This window comes from Rosa chinensis, chromosome 4 (assembly GCF_002994745.2).
Source record: "Rosa chinensis cultivar Old Blush chromosome 4, RchiOBHm-V2, whole genome shotgun sequence".
Taxonomy (NCBI): Eukaryota; Viridiplantae; Streptophyta; class Magnoliopsida; order Rosales; family Rosaceae; genus Rosa; species Rosa chinensis.
In genome coordinates this window covers 11,228,080-11,246,581 of record NC_037091.1, presented here as the reverse complement: position 1 = coordinate 11,246,581, position 18,502 = coordinate 11,228,080, and the positions used below count along the sequence as shown (strand labels likewise).

Here is an 18,502-nt window from a genome sequence, read left to right as displayed (position 1 = left end):
CAGCAAAATAGAAAATAAAATAAATCTAATATGATAGCTGAGTCATAAAACTGCCATTAACAAAATTATTGATCCTTACTGCATCAAATAAATACAAGGTGTGAGTTGTAGACATAAATTAAATCATCTCTTACTTTACTTTATTTGCACCTAACCATACTTATCCAAAATGATACGTGCCAGGCTTATAAAGGGTGGCCATCAGCATCTAATTAAATTTATTCCCGCGTAATTTGACGCTCAGCCGCCGCGCCCCATTTTCCAGTTCCACAACACAAAGACTGAAAGACGTATTCATTTTCTCTTCTCCACAACACATAAACACAAACCAGTCGGATAAACCCACATTTCCGCAGCCATGGCTTACTCCACTGTTGCTCCATCCTTCACCTCCTTCATCAACAAAAACACCAAGGTGAATTTCTCTTGTTCAATCTCATAAAATTGTCACCTTCAGCTCTAAATTTCTGACCTTGGATTTTTTTTTTTTTCTTTTTTTCCAGAAGGATTTGGATCTCTCTGCTTTCTCTTCCACATCGCCGGCTTCATTTCAGAGATGCAAGGGATCGGTCTCCAAGAAAATCTGCTCTGTCATGGCTCCACAGCAATCGGAGCGGAAGCCAGCCACTACTGGCTCGGTTAGTACGGTTTTATTTGGTGCTCTTGGGTTAATGGGAATCTTAGTTTTCCAGTCTTTGATATTGGGTTTTGGTCGACTTTGCAGGTCAAGACGGGAATGACGATGACCGAGAAAATATTGGCTAGGGCTTCTGAGAAAACCCATTTGAGCCCAGGTGACAATGTTTGGGTTAACATTGATGTTCTGATGACCCATGATGTCTGTGGCCCTGGTTCCTTTGGAATCTTCAAGAAAGAGTTTGGCCAGAATGCTAAGGTAATTCCATTTTGCAGCTAAGAAGATCATTGCCTTAATTACCACATATATAGTAATATAGACAATGTATGGTATATGTATGTATATTTGTTCTTCCTTTCGTTCAGCTCAGTCTTTGTCATCTTTGTATTGCTGTGTGTTCTGTGAAGTTTTTTAATTGCTTGATTAGGTTTATTTTTGTGGGGTTTTTTTTTTTTTTTTTTTTTTTATGGGGGTTAATTGTTACTTCATTGTAGGTTTGGGATCGAGAAAAGATTGTAGTCATACCTGACCATTATATATTCACTACTGATGAGCGTGCAAACCGTAATGTGGATACCTTGAGGGATTTCTGCAAGGAGCAGAACATCAAGTACTTCTATGATATCAAGGATCTTGGTAACTTTCAGGTGTGGATTTGAAGTTTCATTTTATGTCGATTTGCTAGCCTACTGTATATTTTCTTGTGTCTTATTCTGTTTTTGCAGCAGTGGTTAACTTAGTTCACAATTTGGCAGGCTAACCCAGATTACAAGGGTGTATGCCATATTGCTCTTGCTCAAGAAGGTCATTGCAGGCCTGGAGAGGTACTGTTCTTTAAAAAGCCCACTATATTTTTTTGGCTTTATGATCCAAAACAGCAATCAGACATTTTGTGTTGGCTTCAGGTGCTGCTGGGTACAGATTCTCACACCTGCACCACTGGAGCTTTTGGACAATTTGCTACTGGAATCGGGATCACTGATGCTGGTTTCGTATTGGGCACTGGGAAACTTTTGCTCAAGGTTTGTGGAAGTTGCATTTTGTTTTCATTCTCTCTAATCTCATATTTTGATAGATTTTATGCAAATGACGTGATTCCACAGCTTTAGTTTCCAATAATATTTTATTAATGAATAAGGGCCCCTGCCCGGCTGCCCCTCCTTTAACTTTCCTAATGGGTTTCACAGTTCACATGTAGGACAATTTTCTGATTCATTGATAGTGTTTGCTGATCTTATGATACTGTTTAATTAAATGATTTTGGGAGTTCTTCTCTTTTCTTTATGTACAAATGCTGAATGAGTATCAAAATGATTTTATTTTTGGAAGTTTTATACAAATTTAAGGTTAACGAATCATTAAATTGGCCCATGTTTGCCAAAGCTTATGGGGCATTTGTTGGTATCAAGAATCTGTGATTTTCTCACCTTTTTTAAAAATTGCAGGTGCCTCCAACTCTGAGATTTGTGCTGGATGGTGAAATGCCTGACTATTTGCTTGCCAAAGACTTGATTTTGCAAGTAAGTTCGACCAGCTCTCAAGCCAAGTGTTTTATAATGTTCAGAGGATACTGGAAAGTTAAAACTACATCAGATACAGCCTACGATTTCAGTTCTTTTCTTGATATATAATCCGGTGAATATATCCAGTATTTATGTTGCTTCCTTGAAAACTGATTTTCATCTCGCAGATTATTGGTGAAATCTCTGTTGCTGGTGCAACATATAAAGCTATGGAGTTTGTTGGAAGCACTGTTGAAGCCTTAAGTGTAAGTGAACTCACTGCGATATGGAACTGCAGTTCATTTGGTTGCAGTTGTTAATTACTCTTTGTTTGACTTATACTGGACAGATGGAAGAGAGGATGACATTATGCAACATGGTTATTGAAGCTGGGGGTAAAAATGGTATCGTCCCTGCTGATAGCACTACATACAAGTACCTTGAGGTTAGTATTGTAAATCATCAAATCCTCTCGCACTCCCACACAGGGTTCATATCCAAAACCAATTGACAACGGATGGAGTGGCTCAAACTCTTATAAATCTGTAGGCAAGGTCCCATTTTTCCCTATAAATCTATAGGCAAGGTCCCATTTTTTCCATGTGGGATGTATATATTCTCAACACGCCATTTATAGGCAAGGTCCCATTTTTTCCATGTGGGATGTATATATTCTCAACACGCCCCCGCATGTGTGGCGAATTTTCAAGCCATACACGTGGATAATTTTTGGGTGACGTGGAGCCCGTGTGGCCGTTAGGCATACACACGTGGGTAACCCGCTCTGATACCATGATAAAGTAATCTGGGGTTTACATCCAAAACCAATTGGCAACAGATGGAGTGGCCCAAACCCTTATAAATCCATAGGCAAGGTCCCATTTTTCCCATGTGGGATGTATATATTCTCAACAACACATACATAAAGTTTTGTATGTATATGTATATTAGCATCAATAGCATGTAAATGAATGTCTATGTGTATGCGAATAGTCAATAGCTGTTCTTGTTTTCTCTGGTGCATGCTGTTGATGCATTTGTGAGCATCTGTGGGTGACTGTAAGGCTGGGTTTGGAACCTTCCTTGTCTAAATATTTTAAAGCGTTTGCATGAGGACATCAACATTCATTATCCCATATACCTAGTGGCGGCAGGAACTGCTTGTCTAGAATGGGTTAGGAACAAGCCTAGCCTTTCACTTTTGCTCTGTCATAAACATGTTACTGTTTTATGGGTTGCTTTGCAACAAATCGTTTTCTCTTTGTATGTTGCTGTACATTTCAGTTCTCTAGCACAGGGCTAAATGATGTAAATTTTGTATTGCAGGATATAACGTCTGTACCCTATGAACCTGTGTACAGTGATGATACAGCTAGGTAAATTTTTTCTATTAGATTTTCGCACTTTATTAGCGTAGCCATTTCATATTCTGGTTTATAAGTTGGTACATCTTCTGTGTATTAACATTGAAATCGGCATTAAAATTGCATTCAACTTGGAGATGAACTCTGGAATTTGTGTTTAAGTTTGCTATGGTGAATGCATCACCTTCTGATTTTACTAATATAAAGTCAGGATTTCAGAAAATGATTTTACTTGGATTGCAATTCATGAAATTTCTAGCTCATTGCTGGTGCATGCCCTTGCCATGTTAGTAGATGAGACTAAACAACAGTTTAGATCATTTCCTAATTCCTACCATATTGCTCCCTAAGAATCATGCTGTACTAATGAGTTTGTTTTCCTGGGATTTAGATTTCTTACAGAGTACAGATTTGATATCTCAAAACTGGAGCCATTGGTGGCAAAGGTGAGCTGCACATATATAACTCCCATATAATCCTCTGTTTTTGGTATTGAGGATTACTTTTTTAGCCTCTCTTCTGCAAGTAATTTTTTGAATTTTTTGTAGCCTCATTCTCCAGATAACCGTGCTTTAGCAAGAGAGTGCAAAGATGTGAAAATTGACAGAGTCTATATTGGATCTTGTACTGGTGGGAAAACAGAGGATTTTATGGCTGCTGCTAAAGTTTTTCTAGCTTCAGTAAGGACTCCAATAACATAGTATATTCAGATTGCACAGTTCAATTCCCTGTATCTTTGTATTACATCTCAATTCCTTGTATTTTCCTTACATGTTTTTATTTAATTTACTTACGCATGCTACTATTGGTTTAAGCTTACAGAACTGATTGCTATACTGCAGGGAAAGAAGGTCAAAGTACCCACTTTTCTTGTACCTGCTACACAAAAGGTTTGTCATGCAACAGAATTAAACTTCTAAAAATTTCTTGATAAATGCAAATTTGATCTATTGCATTTGCCATTTGTAGGTTTGGATGGACGTGTACAGTCTTCCAGTGCCAGGATCAGGTGGCAAGACTTGCTCGCAGATATTTGAGGAAGCTGGTTGTGACACACCTGCAAGTCCCACCTGTGGTGCTTGCATGGGTGGTCCTAGGGACACTTATGCTCGCTTGAATGAACCACAGGTAAATGTATTTCTTCACCTGCACACATTCAGATGATCTAATCATGTCCAGGCTCTTATTTTCCGAGGCTGTTAGACCTCAGATAATTGCATCTTCACTGATGTAGGACTGATTCTCTGAACCTCATAATCCCATTTGCAGATAATCTTGTCCTAATGGAAACATTAATTATTTGAATTTAATAATTCTGAAACTATTGTCATCTTGTTTTGAAGATCCACTGATACTGAATCATTATTTTCCATTTCGAATATGTCTACCATTTCTTCCGTTGCAGGTATGTGTCTCTACTACGAACAGGAACTTCCCCGGCAGAATGGGCCACAAGGAAGGCCAGATATATCTTGCTTCACCATATACAGCTGCAGCATCTGCTTTGACAGGTTATGTCACCGACCCAAGAGAGTTTTTGCATTAAGCAACCGATCAGTATTAGTTTATTGTGTACTCTTCCGGTGTAAGTTAGGTAGCAGATCGAGAAAGTAAATAATGGGTCATCACACCCATCTCAATGGTTTTGTATGCTGTGATTATCAGGTCAGTATCATCTGTATTCTATCTGAATTATGAGAGCGAGTGCTTAGATTGATTTGTGACCAGAAAACGAGGCATCTATCTATATGAGCATAATTTGACAACTTTTGATGACTTTTATTTGATAAAATTACATTCCCGTTTCCTAACTTATATATCCTGCCTTCAATGTCATTAAATTGTACGAAAAATTCCTGCATCGCAAATAGCTTCCTGTAGTTGTCACTAGCCAGTAATCCAGCATATACACCTGTAAGATGCGAGACTTTACTGAAAGGCAAGATGCAGTAGAAAATTCTGAGCAACTCTCAATTTCGAAACAGAAGTTCTCCCTTTATTGGAAAGGTTGTAGACTTAAACCATGCCCTTGTCCATTTCTTGATCCTAAAAATACGTTGCTTCTTTTACTAGATTTCACACTTACTATCTTAACTCCGAGTCCCCACTGGCATTCATGTACACATGGTCATTCTAAATGGGATTCTGGAGATGGAGATGAGTTGTTATGTAGGACCTAGAGACATTCACACAGGGGTTTATCTAACTATCTATTATTCATCATCCTCAAGACCTCAAGTAGGTATTGGCATTAAATGTAGTTCCATTGCGATACGATTTTGAATGCATTATCGTATACACTCAGGTTTGTACATGAGCAACAGTCGTCAGAATGTGTGTGAAGTTGTGACGACTGTGTTGGGTTTTGCTAAACCTGTCAAAGAATCCCGCGTTAGAACCCACAACAACGAAGAATTCGTGACAAACGCATGTCTGTTATATTAGGATACTAAATTCTTCAAGCGTGGATGAACCTATACGCTCTTCTAGTACCACCAGGATCTGGTGGCTAAACTTGTTCTTCAATAATTGAAATGAATGAAAAGTACACATACATTGAGTAGAACAAAAATCCTGATAAATTATTGTCTGTGTCAACGAACAGAACTTTCCGGATCAAATCAGACAATAAGAAAGATAGATATCTCTTGCTTTTCCATTCACAGCATTGCATGTGCAGGCACTAATGGTTATGTCAATGATCCGAGAGGGTTGTTGAACACTTGAACTAGAAATGTAGAAGGATCATAAATCAGAACTCTGGTTGCGTATGCTTCTTTTCTGGTTTTTAAGGCCAGGTGTTTATTTTGTTTCTTTTTTAGTTGGGTTTTTGGAAAGCATTGATCATCTATTTGGTTCTATCTATTTGTTGTGTACGTGAGGAATGGGGAATAATGTTAATTTGATATACATTGTTGACTTCTTTTTAAGATTTTAAATATTTAAAATTTAGAAATTATAGAAGAATTATAAATCAAAACTCTAGTTGCGTATGCTTCTTTTTTTGTTTTTAAGGCCAGGTGTTTATTTTGTTCCCCTTTTAGCTGTGTTTTTGAAAAGCATTGATCATCTATTTGGTTCTATCTATTTGCTTTGTACGTGAGGAATATTGTTAATTTGATATATACATTGTTGACTTCTTTTTAAGATTTTAAATCTTTAAAATTTAGTAATTATCTAAAGATTTTAAAAACCAATTAAACCAAATACCACGATCAATTCAAAGGCATCACATAATCGACATGCCAAAACCTACCAACTGTTTTCTTTGCCAAAAAAAAAAAACTACCAACTGTTTTAGGGGCTGTATAGCTGTGATCCTCATTATGTACTATTTGGTGCACCACCAAACTCATCTTAACACCAAAAGTCCCAGCTTTCTCAAGTGCTTAGAATTGTGACAGTCTTCCACCCAGATAAAGGAGATGGTAATAACTCAAAGCTTTCCAGCTGTTGGGTTCCAACGCAATTATCAGTGCTCTTCTTTAGGCTACATGATAAATAAGCTCTGACGAAAGTTAAGAAGAGCTTTAAATAATGACGACTCAGTTATTCAATTATGTAGCCAAATTAAGAAAAAAAGCTCTAAGAGGCAGAGAAAAGAAAATAAGCTATTTTTAGTTACTCCATTTCACCAAGGAACTTGTTCAACAAGATATGAAATGGAAACCAGCAAGAAAAGGCATGCAAGTCAGATCAGAAAGTTGAGCACGAGTCTGGCCAATAATAATAAGACACAGTTGCCCCATGATTTAATTAAAAGAAGGTGATTATGCCAGTTGCATTTGATTTCCACCAGGACCACAATTGTCCAGTATCATCAATTGGGTAGTAATCTGCAGTCAAAAACAAAATGATTGCATAAGATTTACCCACATGTGAAGGCTGTCCGCTTTCATTGAGCATTGCTGCAAACAAAGGATGACTAAAAGACAGATATGATAAATCCAAAGATAACATGTGTGATGGTTACTCCTTGAGCATTAGTCCTCTATTTCATGAATAAAGTATCTAATTCTTTTCAAAATTTACTTAGGTTTCAGAATGAATGTTCAATATGGTATGTGTAAGACATTTTTTTGTACTTTCTGTAATAGGTTAAACTTTTGTCAAGAAAACTAGCATAATATACTTTCTTGGTCTATTTTCTCCTCTCTCTCTCTCTCTCTCTCTCTCTTTTTTTTTCTAATAACTCATAACTTTGGAGAACAAATATTTATTCTTTAGTTTCGGGGTGCAAGAGGTCATCGATTTAAGATCTCTAATTCCCTCTCTCCCATTTCTTTGATTCATCCCTATACGCTGGGAAGGCTATACAAGTACGTTTTCTATTCGAATAAAGCGTTTGCATATACATTGTTGGTCTATTTCATAACTGTTTAAGCTTTTGGGGTATGATATACTGGTTGTGCGGTTGGACCAGTTAGTAGAGCTCAATCTATATGAGCTACTGCAATTACAAGGGTTCTTAGAATTGACAATTCAGAAGACTGGGGTCCCTCCATTGTTGTCAGTTGGACCAGTTAGTAGTTATGATATAGCAGGTGATTTCTGTGAATACAAAACCTGCCATCACCTATATCTCATGCATATTTTTCAGATTTTAGTTGGTACCACTTTTTGTTTGATATTTCTACCAATTATTCTAGATAAGTATATGTGAATCAGAACTTGGTGATAGTGATAGAAAAAATCAACAATTAATGGTAATCAACATAAACCAAATAAATAATTAATAAATAAAAAAACCACACAAGCTTTTCTTCTATCATCAAGAAAAACGAGTCACTAGATTTTGCAGCAAAACACTCTAGATATGAAGTGCTCCCATATTTACAGTATGAGAAAGCAGCATTTAGCCGAGTATGCAGGGCCTGTATGCTAGCACTATGTAAGAAGAAGTAAAAAGAAAAATACTAAAAACAATAAATATCGCCTAACCAAAAAAGAAAAAAGAAAACCAGCATGAACCAGAGGATGGTTGTGAAAGAAAAGCAAACAAAGCCCAGTGGAAGCCAATCTTTCTTAGCACTCCTGTCTCATCAGATTTTGCTTCCTTCTGTTGTTGTCAAACTCTAGGTTTCCGTTGTCATACAAGACGGTAAAAATAAATGGGGCACCAACTGTGTCTTATATAGGTCTGTTTCTTTGTCTCTCACTCCTTTCTTGAAATCTTGGAGCTGCAAATTCAAAAATTAATCAGCATTAGCGAGGTCCTAGTCAACGTTTAGGGAGGCAAATTTGATAAAATGAACTCCAAAAGCAAAATGCAACCTTGATGTTTTTAAAATTGCATACCGAGTCCGTTGGCCTCAGAGGTCCTCATTATTCGAAGCCTTTTCACCGAGGTGAGGAACATCCTATATACCATAGCAAACATTATTAGCACATTTTAGTGGGGTGCGTTTCTTTAAACTTCATTTCAACAAAACCTGTATCACTGTCAGCAGCATACCTCCAAGGGACATCTCCAACAAGCATCCAGTCTCCGTCTTTGTCTTCATAAGTGAGCACAAACTCGGAGGATCCATCCAGAAGCCTTGAGGGTTTTGTTGCTTGTTCCTTGTCTCCACCTAACATAAGCACATCAAAGTCAATGCCATACAAGAATACTAGCATCACATACGAAATGCATCAAATAATCGACTGATCTATAATGATACTTTATTGGTTCACGACCTATCCTGCCAAAGGCGAAGAAACTTACCGATTGAATTGCCAGTTGTAGTGGTGCTGAAGAACATGTCCTCAAGTGTTTGAGCTAAAGTCTCATAGCAAGTGTGAGCATTTAAATCCACTTTCCTCCCTATAGGAATTCCATCCATGTTGACCTTCACAAATCCCAGATGCCCTTTCTCTTTCACAGTTGACTTATTACCAGTGTTGATTTTCTTCTTGTAAGTGTCCTTAGAATTGTCCCCATCTGCCTTGTCATCTTCAGACCTTGCAGTCTTTGCCTGGTTAACCAAGCTGTTCATCCTTGCAGCACTTATAGGTGGCCATCCCACAACTTGACTGTTTCACAAAATCAATTATCAAAACATGTTAAGATATGTCATAAAAAAATAAAATAAACATGTTAAGATAAATCCAAAAACAGGGGAACAGTATTCACCACTTTATTCTCAGAATTATAAAGCATCTCTCTTAATTTTTATTGAGAATATTTTCTACAAGATACACAATCATATATGATATAGACTAACACAATGCTACGATACTACAAATTAGTGGTAAATGAAATTCATAATTTTCTTAATACAATATTTTTGAATAGTGTTCATCAGATTAAAAACTATCTGTAATTTTTCTATTACATAAAAACTATGTATTTACAAGACTTAAACTTTATAGTGTGGCATAATGACGAATAAGACAACTAGAAAAAACAGTTGATTATAGAACATAGCAGACAAAAATTGCAGAGATCAGCAGAACAATCAACTGGTAAATGGAGACAAATTTATTTTTATTTTTTTCAAACAAAATTCTAATCTTTTCTATGGGGTAGTAAGACTAAATTTAAGATCAAAAATGGAAAATCATTTCATTACCACCAAGCTCTATACAGCAAAGAACATGCATATAATATTCTTCAAAGAATTAATTTTCTCATTTTCCCCAAGTTTTCTCATTAACCAAACACATTAAAATAGTTATCAAAAAACAAGAAAGTGCTTCCTTTCCATGAATTAATAATCTGACCTTACAGCAGTGGGAGATCCACCCTCTTCAGCAGCCCTCTTATTTCCAGAAACAGAAGAAGCATTATTTGCTCTCTGTGAGAATCTTGCAGACCCATGAGACACCATGGAAGGGAAGTCTTTAGCAGTCAAGATTCTTCCACGCTCGCCCCATGCACAGGCTTTGGACTTCTGTGCAGAACCACCACCACCCAGGCTCAGGCCCAGTTCAAGCTCAGTTTCAGCTGGGTATGAAGATACCTCAGAGGACATGCCCACATAGTCTTGCTCCACCACCTGTTGTTCCACCTTTGACATTGCTGACTCATTTGTTGAGCACCCAGAAGACCCACCTCCAAGTAATCCCAGAGTGCCTTCCATTAAAACCAGAAGAGAGATTTCTAGACAGGTTGAAGAAGTTGGGAGTTGCGAGAGAAAGAGAGAGAGATGGGGTTTCTTCGATTTGAGAAATGTGGGAGTTTGAGAAGTAGTAGTAGTATAGGAGGAAGGGAAAGGGAAGGAATAGACAAGAATGAAAATGAAGGAGGCAGAAGCAAAGCAAAGAGGTAGGTTAGGAGAGATGGTGGAGAGAGTGATGATATTGGGACCCAAATGTCTGCTAGTGCGCATAGCACTCTAACTCGCCACCCACCCTCGGTTTTTTCCTTGACATGAATCATATCTTTCAAGAATCTGTTTCTGTGTTGGAGCTGGTAAAAGAAAAGAAACAAAAAAAAGACTGGATTTTTATTTTTATTTTATGAAGAAAATGATGGTCGAGATTGAGAGAATCATATTATAAAAATGGAGCTGGGGTTCTTGTGTTTTTCTCTAATTACAAAGATTATCTTTTACTTAGTTGTGGGATGATGATAAGGTTTAGAAGAGGATTAATGGGGTATAATTAAAATTAAGTGGGGAAGGAATGGTATGATGAAAGGTTGGAAATGATACAAGTTCCTAGCAAAGTATGATGGTATTTTTAACTTTTTGGTCTTGGTATGATGGTTAGTGATAATATTAAAACTTTGGCTTGTCGGAACTTTTAACTTGGACAGTGAGGAAGATGGGCATTCTAGTTCTATAGACAAAGAAAAAACCATATAGCTAATGCCTAAGGTTACTTGTTTTTGGGATGTATCGCATTTCTATATTCAAAGCATTGAACCAAAGCTAATGAGGCCTTGGAGAATTCTTTATAGCATTATGCATTTAGGTCTTTTATGAAATGTAGAAGAAAATAATCGTAATACATTTTGAGTAAGACAGCTAGAGTTACTAAAATAATAAGTCCAACAATAAAGGTTAGTTAATAGTGGGAGAGAAAAAAATTATTTCTGAACATAACTCAACTTAAAATACCAAAATATCATGTACAATGTCTTTTTGAGATAATAATATTGGTTCTTGATTATAAATCTGATCTTCATGATCTTACTATTTTCATCTATATATTTATTTATTTTTATGTAATTTATATTCTTTACACTATAATATATATCAAGGTCGAGTGAAAGGACAAAAAATGTGATTCCTCATATAATGGTTAAAAAGATTTAAATACATGGCTACTAAAGCTACAAAGCATATGGGGTTCATAAAAACTTAGATGGAAATGATACATAATTGTAGACCTAATTGACAATTATACTGTTAAATTGAGGTTAGGTGTCACTTAGCCTTTGCTTAAAGTACAAAAAGCATAGGGTTAAAGGTTAAAGGCTAAATGTTGAGTCTTTTTACAAGAGAGAGGGGAAAAAAAAAAACAAAAACAAAAAAGCATTATTGTATTGTTACACACTTTTTATTTCTCCTTATGTGCTGTCTACTATTTGGAAGACAAAGGGCACAAAGCCTTGTTTTAGAAAGTTGAGACCTAAACAGATGCACTGACAGTGGATGGTGGGGCCTTCCAGTAAAGTTGAACCAAGAAAATAATAACAAAAGCATATTTTGATTAGACATTGTTTATGAGTAAGAATTATGGAATTTGGGGACCACTGCTCAAGAATTTGTTGGGTTAAAGTCCAATCTATTGATTGTTTAAGAAATAAAGGTACATGAGCATTAAGTTTTCTCTTGCTAATGGTAAAGAAATAAGTCTTTTCATTTTCTTTTTTGTCTTGAAAAATAAGTCAATATTACACTTGTTGCAAAAAAAAAAAAAAAAAACATATTACAACTATAAAGGTGAAAAATGTGTCTGTGTTTTATTCAGACATTTCACCAAAGAGTTCGTTGAGAAGTTCAGTAAAAAAAATTTAATTTTTTTAATTTTAAAATATTAGTTTATATTCATTTTTTTCAATAATGTGTGTAATATGAAAAAAAAATCATATATAATACATATTGTTTAAGGAAAACTGAATTGAGAGATAATTGAGTCGTACTTTCATTGATAATAGGAGCCTCTTTATATAGAGGATTACAAACATAGAGATAGAGTTGTACATGGAAATATAATCGTACATTGATTGTATATCTCCTAAGATTCTCCGAGAATATCTCTAATATAAACCTTATTTCAACTAGAGCAAGTATATAGAGGATTATAAGCATAGAGATAGAGTCGTACATTGATAGTATATCTCCTAAGATTCTTCGAGAATATCTCTAATATAAACCTTATTTCAACTAGAGCAAGTAACCTCGACTTTGGGCCAGACACATATTCTGGATTTACTTGAACACTCCCCCTTGTGTCGCCTAAACGTGGTGCTCCTCTCGTTGCCTCATTAAAAACCTTGTCAAGTAACAAAAACCCTGTGGAACAAAAAGAACCTCAGTCAAAGGGGAAAAAGAGAACAACACACCCTTCACGTTTCGAGACCATACATGTAGACATCTCCCCTTGATGACAACGGTCATGGTCATGGGAGTTCGGATAACTTCCGCAAAAGATGCTACCAACATGTTTCTCGAAAGTGGAATTTAGGCAATGACTTAGTGAGCAAGTCTGCCACACTGTCCTCAGATCGAACCTAGTTCACTTTGATCTTGAGGAGAGTCTGTTGTTACTGATTATGCTTGGTGTTGTCGCTTTTGATGTAGCATTTGCTTCTTTATTCAAAACAAGCAGTATTATCTTAAATGCTCGTAGGCTCATCTGTAGTAGACTTCAAACCACAATTGTTTGAACATGCGTAATTATGGATCCAATCCATATACATTCACGAACCACTCTGTGAAGAGCAATAATCTCTGCATTGTTCGAAGATATAGCAACTAGGGTATATTTCTGTAGACCTCCAAGATATCACGGTCTTTACCCATGGTGAACACTTAACCATTTTGGGAATGACCTTTGTATGTGTCAGAGAGATACCCAACATCAGCAAAACCTTCCAAAAACACATGTCGTTTTGGGATGGGGATAGTGGACGCAGGCCAGTGTTGGCGGCGTTCCTAGTGTGTGATGGGTCTGAGTCCATCATCTCTTTGTAGGGATAGAACAAGTCCATATCAATCTTACATCTCAAGTATCGAAAGATATCTTTTACACCAATCCAATGGCGTCACGTTGGCGCAGAGTTATATCTAGCTAACAAGTTCATGGAAAATGAGATGTCCGGTCTTGTGCATTGAGCTAAGTACAATAATGCGCCTATTGTACTCAAGTAAGGCACTCCTGCCTCTAGCACATCTTCATTATCATCCTTCGAATGAAGAGGATCCTTTTTAGGATCAAGACTATGGACAATCATGGGGGTGCTTGAAGGCTTGTCCTTGTCAAAATGCCTAAGCATCTATCGACACGATGCTCAAGTTCCAAATCGAGACATAATCGTATTCTTCCATAATCCTTCATCTCAAAATCGGATTTGAAGTGTTCAACGATTTCCCTTAACTCTTTAAGGCCTTCTAATGAAGATCATGTCCAATATGAACAGCGATAGAATCTGAAACTTGTTATGGAAACGCGTGGGCATATCCCTTCCCAATCAAGTAGTCACTTTAGTGAGCGTTTCAACCTTTTTGTAAACGCGCTCCGTGGTCTAGAGCCACTTAACTTGGGTAAATGAAGTTCACCATGAACCTTCATGTATATTTCATATCTAGATCCCCATATAGATACATAGTGACCACATTTGTAAGCTGCATGTTCAGTTTTTTGGAAACTACCAAATTGACAGGGTAGTAGAGTGCAATGGCATCCATTACGAGAGAATATATCTCATCGTAGTCGATTCCAGAGCGTTTTGTGAGAAGCCTTGCGCCATAAGGCGAGATTGTCATCTCTTTTTCTCATCACGCTTTCTAACGAATACCCATTAGTTAATAGGTTTTATGTTAGGAGATGTTGGAATCACTGGCTCGAAAACCTTCCTCTTCGTTAGAGAATCCAACTTAACCTGGATCGCATCTTTCCATTTAGGCCAAATCTCTCTACGTTGGCATTTATTTATCAACGGAGTGTGGTTCGATATCATCGGACTCAACATACTCATGTACAACGAAGTGCGTGACTACATCATCAATTATGATGGAGTTTCTATCCCACGTCTCATGTACACTAGTGTAAGTTTCATAGAGCTCTAAATTCTCAGGAATACGTTCTGACGTTGAGGTGTCCCCCAACGATAACCATAACCCGGAAGATTCTCATGAGACGGATTTTGAGTGTCGATGATCAAAGGATTGGAGTGTGCCAAAGCATCCTTCGAACTCACGGGCCACCCACGCATCCTAGCTGGGGCCATGACCTGTAACGCCAGAGTGCCACTCTCTTTAGCGTTGGCGCCATGCCTACCTCCGGGTAGGGTGGCGCTATGTCCTCTTGTAGAGACGTACTTCCTTGCAGACATATTTGCAGCAGATGTGTGATCTCGTCACTTTAGTAGGGATCGAGATGAGACATAGTGGGGACAGGCCACGACAATTCATGTCGTTCCTGCTGAACATCCGTGTTCTTATCTCCCCCTAACGACTGGAAGACTGTCTCATCAAAGTGACAACCCGCAAATCTAGCAGTAAGGAGATCACCTTGCAAGGGCATTAAGTGCCGAACAATTGTTGGAGTCTCAAATCCAATGTAGTTGCCCATTCGTCTGTATGGACCCATCATAGAGCGTTGTGGCTGCGCAATTGGCACATGAATGGCACACTCAAAGATGCGTAAGTACGATACTTGTACCCAGTCACTAGCTGTAACGCAGAGGTAGATTGAGTAGCGGTGGGTCGTAGAGAAGTTAGCATAGCTGCAGGTGATATTGCATCACCCCAAGCGGATATAAGGAGATTAGTGCGCATTACCAATGTCCGGACTACCATCGTAGATATTTCTGCGAGACCATTTGGGTGTGTTCATGGAAATGTGATGTCCAACATCAGTCCCAATGCAATAACCATCGTCTTCGATGTAAACTCCTAGCATCGTCAAGTCTAATTGAAAGAATAAGATGATCCGGGGAGTGAGCCCGTTGTCATATGATATTTTCTAGGAGTGTAGCATAAGCAGTATTACAAGTGGACAATGGCAAAACACGTGACCAGCGTGTTTGCGTATCAACCAATATCATGAGATATTTAAACGTCCGCAAGTTGGTTGAATCAGTCCATAGAATCCCCGTGGATTCTATGTAAGAACATAATGAATATTTTCATATCCTTTGCATAGGACGATCTCAGTCCTAATTTCCGTAAGGAATTATCTTTGTAAAACTAGCGAGAGGCTTTAGAAGCAACCAATGAGAATTTTGGTTGGACCTGAGCGTCTGAAACGCTATTTGAAGCAAGTTGGTGATTGCAACATCACCTAGGGCACCATCACCATGATGTCATAGATAGGGACTGCGCTAGCCCTAGGCTGGTGGTGGACGAAGGCGGTGCCCTAGGCAGCTCACACTTAGTCCAGAAATTAACTTTTGATTCATGCTTCGTTTCGCTCGAAAGAAATGATGTCCATGTGAAGTCATTAGTAGACGGATCATCATATCATGACTAGGATGATCTATCATGACAGGGTCCGCCCCGGATTCCACCCTAGAATCCGAAGTGGCCCCGCGGGACCCACCCTTAAGGAAGGTTTACCAAAAATTTCGGCATAACCTCCCTTAAAAATGGGCAACCCAAAACCTGTAGAATTTCAATTTCACTTCTAAACAACCCTCCCAAAACTCCTGGAGCCACCCTGCTCCCAAAACCGCACAACTTCACAATTTAGAGTATCAAATTATCCAATTAACTCAAATTACAACCAAGTCATAGGTTACAATATTAATACAAAATACTCAAGGTTATCAGAGCAATCTAGAACCAAAAGAACAACGATACACATAGTAGGTTAGCAAGTAACCTACGAGGGATAGATGACAGCGGTGGTGCTAAGCCTCAACTCCTAAAGCCGAACAGCTACACTGCGAACTGGGCATTTGAAACCGAAGGGCCCAGGGAAAAGTATATAAAAAAACGTTAGCGTGAGTGGACAAAAATAAACAATTTTAACCAAAAGGAATTTTATACTTTCCCACATTTACTTCTTTAAAATTTCCGATGCATGCAATGATTAACAAAAAATAAAACAAGAGGAGTTCCGCTCATGAAAACCAACTAGCCCCGCTAGTCACATACGATTTAAAAGAAAAAGTTGGAACTCTGATACTCAAGGAAAAATAAGACCAGCCCCGCTGGTTAAACGAAAATCGAGCTGGCCCCGCTAGCCTAAGTAGTAAAGTGATTAGGGGAAGGCGATAGCCATACGAGTGAGCCTCCTAGGCTCGGATGATAGCCTCCCAGGCTAAAATACTCCCATAACTCTCGTAATATACCCTTACGCCACTAAGTGTAGCGATAGGATACCGGGCTACAGAATTACTGTCACAGAGACAGTAACCTGCGCCACAAAGGCGGAGGGCTACGGTGATCCCATCACCGCGCCACAAAGACGGAAATCAATGCTAGCAATGATAAATCACCCAAAGTATGGCAAAAGAAACCCGAAAAACCAAGTAAATCCATAAAACTTCCCCAACTCTCGTAAATGAATTTCCAAAGACGTGTCCCACACGCCAAGACAATCTCAAGTTCAAAATAAATAGGAGAAATAATATTACTCGTAAACCGGAACGAAATCAATTTCCAAAATCATCAACAAGGCATTCCCAATGCCAAAACCGAAGTCGATAACTAGATAAGCATTAACTTCATCGAAATCCCATTTCGAACAATCTTTCTAAAAATCTCGTTAATAAAATAAATGGGAGGGAAATAAGCATTCCAAGGACGTGACCCCGCACACCATAAAATCTTCAAATAATCATAAATCCAAATCCATTTTCAAAAATAACCATATGCTCGAAAAAGTAAATTGACAAATAAATAGAGCATAATCAAGAAATAAATGCATGCATCATTTACTTAAAAACAAAAGTCCACTCACGATATACGGCTAACGTGGTATCCAAGCGTAAGGATCCTCGTCGAGCGATAGGTCGGTATCACGTCCTGTACACAATTATAATCCGTAAACAACAATTTTATAAATATTTACGATAATCAATAATTAATCTCAAAACCCATAACCTCAACTTCTCCAATCCTCTTCCACACCCAATCAAACTTCACCATTAATATCCATCCGTCGATTAATGTATTCCATATCGGAACAAGGGAAATCCGAAGGTCGGATTCCCACAATTCAACAACCGAAACTCCCAAACTTCGGAAATTCATAATCCATGTCAAACTTCTCCCAAAATTAACCAAAATCACATATTTAACCTCTACAACAATTATAGAATTTAATAAGCTAAAAATTGAAATTAAAAAGCACCCCTACGCTCCTCCACGCGCAACCTACAGTGACGGCGCGTGGGGCCCACGCGCCGAAGGCCACCACCTCCGATGGCCACCAAATTTCGGCAGCAACAACTACTCAACACGCCCAATCTTTTTCTCAACTACAACACAATCTAATTTTACCTTGAAACAGTCGAAATCAACCGGTGAAGAAAACCCAGAAATTCAAGAACCCTAGGTTGTCGATTCTGCCTCTACACGGCAAATTGGAATGCAAGGCCTTAGGGGAAATGATCTCCGTTGAAAACTGTGCCTTCGACGCCGGTTTGGTGGCCGGAGACGGCTGGAAACGAAAGAATTGCCGGAAAACCCCAATCTGCTACAGTTTGCTTCTCGCCGTCGATTCTCGTTTCTCCGGCCAAATTGGCGTGACTCACTGGTACTAGCGTGAAGAGGGGGAGTAGGCGCGCCGGTGATGATCGGTGACCCGTCCCCAGGTGGCCGGACGGCCGGGAATTGAGAGGAGGAAGATAGAGGCCGAAAGGGAAAGAGGGAGAGATCGGGGGAAAGAGAGAGAAA

At 38.3% G+C, this 18,502-nt stretch overlaps 2 protein-coding genes across 3 annotated transcripts; one reads left to right on the top strand and one right to left on the bottom strand.

The window, feature by feature from the left end:
* Positions 1-226: 226 nt before the first annotated feature.
* Positions 227-5,279, top strand: LOC112197147 (3-isopropylmalate dehydratase large subunit, chloroplastic). The gene is made up of 15 exons (XM_024337725.2): positions 227-415; positions 504-638; positions 725-895; positions 1,132-1,284; positions 1,393-1,461; positions 1,543-1,659; positions 2,083-2,157; positions 2,328-2,405; positions 2,489-2,584; positions 3,466-3,515; positions 3,895-3,949; positions 4,052-4,183; positions 4,346-4,393; positions 4,473-4,631; positions 4,909-5,279. The coding sequence occupies exons 1-15, from the start codon at positions 359-361 to the stop codon at positions 5,047-5,049; spliced, it is 1,536 nt and encodes a 511-aa protein (XP_024193493.1). The 5' UTR covers positions 227-358; the 3' UTR covers positions 5,050-5,279.
* Positions 5,280-8,235: 2,956 nt separating this feature from the next.
* On the bottom strand, positions 8,236-10,787 carry LOC112195874 (auxin-responsive protein IAA13). 2 transcript variants are annotated; one of them, XM_024336100.2, is made up of 5 exons: positions 10,209-10,787; positions 9,211-9,518; positions 8,959-9,076; positions 8,802-8,863; positions 8,236-8,683 (listed from the first exon to the last, which is right to left on the bottom strand). In XM_024336100.2, the coding sequence occupies exons 1-5, from the start codon at positions 10,565-10,567 to the stop codon at positions 8,634-8,636; spliced, it is 897 nt and encodes a 298-aa protein (XP_024191868.1). In that variant the 5' UTR covers positions 10,568-10,787; the 3' UTR covers positions 8,236-8,633. The 2 variants fall into 2 exon arrangements, with proteins under 2 accessions (XP_024191868.1, XP_024191869.1); XM_024336101.2 differs by having other exon boundaries at positions 8,778-8,863; positions 10,209-10,786.
* Positions 10,788-18,502: the final 7,715 nt, after the last annotated feature.

Excerpts from the sequence above, each read along its gene's own strand:
- LOC112195874 (XM_024336100.2), bottom strand. The coding sequence starts at position 10,567 with ATGGAAGGCACTCTGGGATTACTTGGAGGTGGGTCTTCTGGGTGCTCA. Across the intron at positions 9,077-9,210 it reads TACAACTGGCAATTCAATCG|GTGGAGACAAGGAACAAGCA; the intron begins GTAAGTTTCTTC and ends TGCTTATGTTAG. Across the intron at positions 8,864-8,958 it reads GTTGGAGATGTCCCTTGGAG|GATGTTCCTCACCTCGGTGA; the intron begins GTATGCTGCTGA and ends TATGGTATATAG.
- LOC112197147 (XM_024337725.2), top strand. The coding sequence starts at position 359 with ATGGCTTACTCCACTGTTGCTCCATCCTTCACCTCCTTCATCAACAAA. Across the intron at positions 1,462-1,542 it reads GTCATTGCAGGCCTGGAGAG|GTGCTGCTGGGTACAGATTC; the intron begins GTACTGTTCTTT and ends TGTTGGCTTCAG. Across the intron at positions 4,394-4,472 it reads TTGTACCTGCTACACAAAAG|GTTTGGATGGACGTGTACAG; the intron begins GTTTGTCATGCA and ends TGCCATTTGTAG.